Genomic DNA, 7,580 nt, shown 5'->3' on the forward strand with positions numbered 1-7,580 from the left:
AATAATATAATTCGAATCACAAGTTGAGTTTACTAATGGTAGTTTTTTTATTAATAGGGTTGTAGTCAAACTTACAGTTGTCTTAAGCATTCTACTTTATCTTTCTACTGTTTTTTCTTACTGATGTTCAATTTTAACTGTTTGTGCTCCTTGCTCGGAAAGTTTTTAGACTGAAAAGGGCGGGGGCGTTTCCTCCAGAGATAGGCACTTAAAAGTTTAGGTCCTGCCTCCCGGAACTAGAGGAAGAGGAAACACCCACTCTTAAGATGGCCTCCGTATCCCAGAGCAGAAGAAGCCTTCACGGTGAGTAACCAAGGCTCTTTTTCACATATGACTCGAAGCAGGCTTCATTCATTGTCCGACTAAATCTGTGTAAAATTGGCCATTTGATTTTAGGGTGGCTTGTTCTTTTTTTCTGCACCCCATTAACAAGTTTTGAGCACACTCATAAATAGCTCGCCAGAAGCCGAGATGTACTTTTGCTGTTCTGCATGAAAAAAGTCCTTGGACTCCAGTGGGATTAATCCAGAGAACCTGATTTGATCATCGCAGTGCGCCTTTGCTCTGTCTTTGCTGAGTGGTACTATGGAGGAGCATGGCCTAGGTCTCTTCCTCTGTCCTTCATATGCATACAGATAACACAATAAAACTGTGACTGCACTGTACCCTTCAGGCTGCTAGAGGAGGGGATCACATATTTCCTTATAAAAAGGATCTAAGCTGGTGGCTGGACTTCTTCCTGGCATCTAGTTTTTTTCTGCATGCAGGACTTCCTTTTTTAAGATGACACATCTTTTTAAGATGACACATCTTGCAGTCATGCAATTCTTGCACACCTGCAGTCTGAAGGGGGACAATCCAGGAACAGTTTTACTACTGCTTGTGTGAGTCAGGCTGAAATAAATCCCTAATATGGTTCCCAGCCTCCAGGTGGGGCCTGGAGATCTCCCAGAATTACAATTGATCTCCAGACTGCAGAGATCAGTTCCCCTGGAGAAAATCGCGTCTTTGGAGGGTGCACTGTATGACATTATATCCTGCCTTCCCAAGGCACCACCTCCAAATCTCCAGGCATTTCCCAGTCTGGGGTTGGCAATTCTAGTCCCCCAAAAAGAGATGTCATCACTTCGTATGCAAAAGTTTCAGCTTTGAGACAGCCTGAAATTTCTTATCTTTTCATCTGTTCCTTATTTTGAAAGCAACTCTCTGTTGAGATTTCTGGGAAACAAATTTTGGGGAAGAAATAAAGATCTAACCAACGACAACCTTCTTCTTGGGATGCTTAAAGGAGCTTATTTTGAAGATGATATTTCCCTAGTAACCTGGCAAAGATATGTATTGATCTTGCTGGAAATAGGCAAGATATGTATTGGTCTTGCTGGAAATAGGCAAGAGCACCTGGGAGCCAGCATGGTGTAGTGGTTAAGAGTGGAGGGTTGGAGCAGTGGGCTCTGATCTGGAGAACCGGGTTTGATTCCCCACTCTTCCACTATGAGCAGCAGAGGCTAATCTGGTGAACTGGGTTTGTTTCCCCACTCCTACACATGAAGCCAGCTGGGTGACCTTGGGCTAGTCACACTCAGCCCCACCTACCTCACAGGATGTCTGTTGTGGGGAGGGGAGGGGAAGGAGATTGTAAGCTGATTTGATTCTTCCTTAAATGGTAGAGAAAGTCGGCATATACAAACCAACTCTTCTTCTTCTTTAATAGATGAGGATAAACAGGTTTGTACACAGAGGTGGCATGTAACGGGAGAAAAAGAACAAGAAAAAGATGCACACCTTGTATGGAAGGCTAACACAACCCAGAAAAGAAAGTATTCCATGGCAGTGGGTTCTTAAATTTTGTAAATTTTATAGATTATTTTGGGCACAGAGTCAAACTGGAATACATCCCTACATACATACCTGGGTTGTTGTTGTTATTCTGCTATAATACTGTTATTCATGTTTTATTATGTATTGGCGTGCATTATAAGTGATGTTATTAGACCACTAATGAAGGCCAGGGGGCCGAAATGCATTTGGAACATGGCATTAGTTTATCAACCTGTCTATTTGTGCTTTCTTTGAATATAATTTTTAATGTTTTTAATGTAGATATCAGCACCTTAAAATAAATATATTTCTGTGCATAATTTATTCTTTTTCCACCTAACCTTTGGGAACCCAGCTTTGGTTTTAGGTTGGGTCTTTCCTTCCCCCTTTTGGTTTTTGTCAAAGAGGTTATACACCACATTCTATGACTGCTAGGAACTATAATCACCTGTGAATTGACTCAACTGTTTACCAGAGATGCCTGTAAAAGTAATCTCTTCTTTTGCCTACACAATGATGATCATGTTATCTTGCAATTTGCAAGAGTTGCATGAGATGCAAATGGCATTGTGGAGACAGACGTATTTCTAAGTCCTTTGGCTTCCAAAAGGGAGCATCTATTTTCATACATTGCCCTGTCTCTGAAGGGGTTTCATGTACCTTGGATCCTTGCTATTTGTAATCTAATTAAGTGTCTCCATTAAGGAGCGTTCTGCTTCTTTGTTCTGAAAGACTGCAGACACAGCTGGATCAATACTTGGGCTGTGTGTTGTCCCAGTCACACTGGATGGGAAATATATCTGAAATAGAGGAGTCTTGGGAATAAAAGAGAAGGCATAATGACTAGATGGTAATTACACTTAGCAAGTTAAGTCGCATTTCAAGCACGTATAACCTGAAGGGCTAGAAATGTCACGGATACTTTAAAAATGGGTTTTTTTTTCATACGTTGTGCCCTTTAACAGAAATATTTTGGAAATATATATATCTACAAGTAGGGTGTTTGTTTCTTACCTTGGAAACCAGCTGGGATATTTAACTTGTTCTGCAGTGGAGGTGGGAGATAGCTGCAGCTGATCCCACTTGTTTGTATCCCAATCTTGTTTGCTCTCCCCCCACCTCATTTTGTGTGGCACACCAAGGCAGACTTTGGGGAGGAGCTGTGGCTCAGTGGTGGAACAACTGCTGGCCATGCACAAGGTCCCAGGTTCAATCCCTGGTGTCTCCAGTTAGGAGCCTCTGGTAACAGGTGATGAGAAAAGACCTCTGCATAAGATCGTGGAGGGCCGCCAGCAGTCTGAGTGGACAGTCCTGTCATTGATGGACCCATGGTCTGATTCAGTAAAAGGCAGCTTTGTATGTGTTCCACAGCTGGAGGGGACATGCAGCAGAATCAAAGCGTGAACAGGGCTGATCTTGGGGGTTGAATGAGGAAGGTATTTAAATTTCCCCTTTGCGTGCAACCCCAAAAAGATAAAACGGCTTTGGGGAATTTGCTGTAATGTGTGAACAGCTCGGAGTCCACGACAGAAACTGTAGGGAAACGAGATAGGACTTGAATGCAGCCACATATCCATTGCACGTTAGAGACATGGATTTGAGCTTCTGTTTACCTGGGTTTGAGACCTGGGTTGGACTTGCTCGTCTCCCTGAGCTTTCCTGAGGGTCTAACTGCATGTTATGTTTTACGTTTATACCTGACACGAGGACTTTTAGTCAGATGTCAGCTGTGAGTCCCTTGTCAGACTGGAACCGCGGCGAGGTGCTCCTGCCTTCCCACTGCATAATTTTCCTGATCCAAAACAATCCAGGGAATGCTTTGTGTCCCATTGGGGGCTGCAAGTGTAGCCCATCGTATGGTATGAGGGGAAGGCAGAAGCCTTTTCTCACTGCAGTCCCAGTTGGGATCCCACACACTTAATGATTCAGTTCCCAGTAGGAAACTCACAGCTGATGTTTGACTAAAAGCCTCTGTGGGCAGACACATGTAAAATGTTATGTGTACTCCGTTAAATGATTCTACAAGGCCAAACCATCCATTAGATCAGAGGTTCCCAAACTGTGGTCCTTGAAGCACTTGGTGCTCTGAGAAACATCTCCTAGTGCTCCATGAAGAGACTGGAAAGAAAAATACCACTGTCATTTGGTTTCATATATATAGGTGCTAGGTGAAAATAAGTGCTCTGTGATGAATTTCTCTCCTGAAAAGTGCTCCATGTTTGGGAACCGCTGTGTTAGATGATTCCACAGGTATCTCTCTCCTCCCTTTTTGTTAAGAATCTGGGAGCACCCTCGCCTAAGTTTAACCCCAGTTTTGTCTTTCTTGACTCATTTTTTTTGTCTAGCACGTGTGGAGTGAAAGCGAGGACTGCCTGCCTTTCCTGCAGTTGGCTCAGGACTACATCTCTTCCTGTGGTAAAAAGACACTCCATGAAATACTGGAAAAAGTCTTCAAATCATTCAGACCTGTGAGTGATTGTTTGCCTTTGCTGTTATTGTTTCAGCGGTTTGGGTCTGACTATCCAGACAGCCAGAATACTTTCACTGTGACTTCTCGGAAAGGCTATTTTATCTTTTAAAAAGTGCAGAAAGGGCTGAGTTCTTGTAAATGGCTTTGCTTCCCCTCCCCCAATTTCTGTATTTTCCAAACAGATTCCCAGCTGGGACAGGAGGAAAACCAAAACGGCTCTTCTCCCTTGGGAGGAATGGTGTGGTGGTTGATTATTATTTTTTAATGCCACAGAGTGTTTGGCCGCGTAGGAACTGTTGTGGTGGAGTTACTTCCTGGCACGGCTGTTGTGGAGCTTCATATGTTGCTGTGTAGAGAGATGAGATATACTGGGAGGGAAGGAATGTGAAACAGAAGTGGCTATTTTTCCCCTAGCCCTTGAGATGTAGGCCCATATTAGGTTCAATGTTACTGGGAAAGCATGACTGCCATTACCCCTCTCACACGGTTCTGGTCACGTGGAGAAGAAGAAGAAGAAGAGTTGGGTTTTTTATATGCCGACTTTCTCTACCACTTATGGAAGAATCAAACCAGCTTACAATCACCTTCCCCTCCCCACAACAGACACCCTGTGAGGTAGGTGGGGTTGAGAGAGCTCTAACACAGCTGGGACTTGCCCAAGGTCACCCAGCTGGCTTCTTGTGTAGGAGTGGGGAAACAAGTCCAGTTCACCAGATTAGCCTCCGCCGGTCATGTGGAGGAGGGGGGAATCAAATCCGGTTCTCCAGATCAGAGTCCACCGCTCCAAACCACCGCTCTTAACCACTACACCACGTTGGCAAATAGTGCAAGAGTGTTGACAATGCAGTCCCTTTCTATGTTGGTGACCTCCCCGAGGAGGGAGAGGCATCCTGCCAAGCGATGTTGTCAGCCCCCCTCCCGTGCGATTGCTCCTTTCCTATTGGTTCCGGAGCAATGTGGCATGGTAATACAAAGAAACAAAAATCACAGTACTCCATAATTGCTGCAAATGCTCATGTCTCAGGTATGGTTCAACTCCAGGAAATCACCCCTGAGGTCAAGGGATCCTTACAAGCTGCAGGGCAACACGGGGCAGATAAAGCAGCTCTGTGTCATTTCCGCATTAAGCGCTGGAAAATTTAGAAATCGCTGCCATAGATAATAATTTATTATTATTATCGGTGTTAACCATTATAGCTGTCAGCTGTTACCTGGCACTCAAGGCAGCTTATGGGAAACTATGTTAACTGTTATAGCTGTCAGCTTTTATCTGGCGCTCGAGGCAGCTTATGGGGAAAACTTCAAAACGTATCACAATACAGTTAAAATACAGTGAAACTACAAAACTGAAATAATCAGCAAGAACTCCTTCAAAATGCATATGCATAACCTCCAGCAAGTACCCTGCGGCGGGTGGGGGGGAGGTAAATCTTGACCTGGCACTGAAAACTCAGAAGAGTCAGAGTCAAGCAAGCGGGTATGGGGACGGCTATCCACAACTGAGTCACCAGAGTCTCAAAGGGCTGTTGCTTCTTGGCTCCCACCTAACTTCAGGTGGAAGAACAGAAAACTGGGACTCAACAGAAAAAGGCTTCCACTGGTGGGAAGCTGATATTGAAGCAGATGGTCTTGAACTGCTTGTCACTTCCTTATGCTTACCCGAAGGTATCCTATTCAATATAGTAAGTCTAATTTCCATGTCAGTATGCAGTATGGGGAGGGTCTGTGGCTCAGTTGTAGAGCATCTGCTTGGCATGCAGAAGGTCCCAGGCTCAGTCCCTGGCATCTCCAGTTAAAGGGACTAGGCAAGTAGGTGATGTGAAAGACCTCTGCCTGAGACCCCGGAGAGCCGCTGCCGGCAACAAAAAGTAGACAATACTGACTCTGATGGACCAAGGGTCTGATTCAGTATAAGGAAGCTTCTTGTGTTCATGTGTTCAAGCTGTAGCATTACCATTTTAGCGTCTTTCAGCACTGTGTACTAAACTGCATAATATCCGGTCAATGCTCCGTGTCCTTAAATATGCAATGTTATCTATGGACAGCATTTGGGTGGGATGCAGGAGGAGGGTCCAAAGACTGTGGTATACCCCAGACCATGTGGTATACTTCTTTTCTCTGACTTGTATGTGTGCAAAGAACTGGGATAGACTCTATCTTCCCCAAAAGTATTTATTTTATTCCATTTGTACCCTGCCCTTTCCCAGCCCGAGTTGGGCTAAAATGACCAGGTTAGCTACCGCATAATATGTGGCTTGGTCCCCGCCACTACAAGCCACCAACCTACTACTACCCTTCCCTGGATTTAAATAAGACTTATCTGGTGCTACGAATATAACACACAAACTGGATTTAAATGGACTTACCTGGTGCTACGACTAGAACCCACAAACTGCTCTTTATCTATGAGATTTTGCCTAGTTATGCTATTTCACATTGCACTGATGGTGTATTTCCTTCTTCTTTTCCAATAGCTATTGGGGCTTCCAGATGTAGATGATGATGCATTTGAAGAATATAACGCAGATGTGGAAGAAGAGGAGGCAGAAGCCGATCACCAGCAAATGGGTGTCAGTCAGCAGTAATTTTTGGAGGAAATTAAAATATATTTTATCCTACCAGGTGGGGTCTTATGCTTCTGCGTTAGCATTTTGTTTTAATTAGCACATCACACTGGAAAAATCTGCCTCCCAAATCCAAGGTTTAAAAAGATAAGAGAAAGAAAGAAAGCAACAATATTTTTCAGAAGTCTGTGATGAGCTTTTGCAAAGAAGCGGCCTGAATTTCACTCCTGCTTCAGTGAGGTTTCTATGGCGTTGTCTTGGTAGCATTCTGCCAATGTTAACTTAGACCTAGTTTTTTTCTTGCTGACTTGTCTTTTTTGTTGTTTTTATTATTATTATTATTATTATTATTATTATTATTATTTGTTTGTACAGGAGAATTAACGTTTCACTGACCTGAATGTGATTTGAATGTAGGAATTATTTGGTTGGTGTGTTAAGTACTCGCGTGCCCTTACTGAGGACCATCCATGCAGAGAATAAATGCAGTCTGCACTTTCCGTTTTAGATCTCTTTCTTTAATTAAAAGAAACCAAACCAGACCACAAGATTTACCAGTGAATATAGCAAATGGTGAGTGTTCTAATGCAAGGTGCAGTCCGATCAAGATGAAGCACTTCTGAATTGTATCGATTGCAGTAGACAGAACTGAAGAAGGCATTTAATTCTTTCAGTGAGTTGAACGAAGCCCTGGGCGGGTGCAAGGTTTTCCAGGCTGCTTCCTCAGG

General features: G+C 43.7%; 1 protein-coding gene across 1 annotated transcript in view; it reads left to right on the forward strand.

Annotated features, from left to right (window-relative positions):
- Nucleotides 1-7,352, forward strand: part of MTURN (maturin, neural progenitor differentiation regulator homolog) — a 32,369-nt gene extending 25,017 nt beyond the window's left edge. Inside the window, exons 2-3 of the mRNA XM_056857480.1 lie at nucleotides 4,164-4,286; nucleotides 6,763-7,352. Coding sequence (XP_056713458.1) covers nucleotides 4,164-4,286; nucleotides 6,763-6,873 — 234 coding nt within the window. The 3' untranslated portion in view covers nucleotides 6,874-7,352. The remainder of the gene's footprint in view (nucleotides 1-4,163; nucleotides 4,287-6,762) is intronic.
- The last annotated feature ends 228 nt before the right edge of the window (nucleotides 7,353-7,580 follow it).

The sequence above is a fragment of the Euleptes europaea genome, chromosome 11, assembly GCF_029931775.1.
Source record: "Euleptes europaea isolate rEulEur1 chromosome 11, rEulEur1.hap1, whole genome shotgun sequence".
Classification (NCBI taxonomy): Eukaryota; Metazoa; Chordata; class Lepidosauria; order Squamata; family Sphaerodactylidae; genus Euleptes; species Euleptes europaea.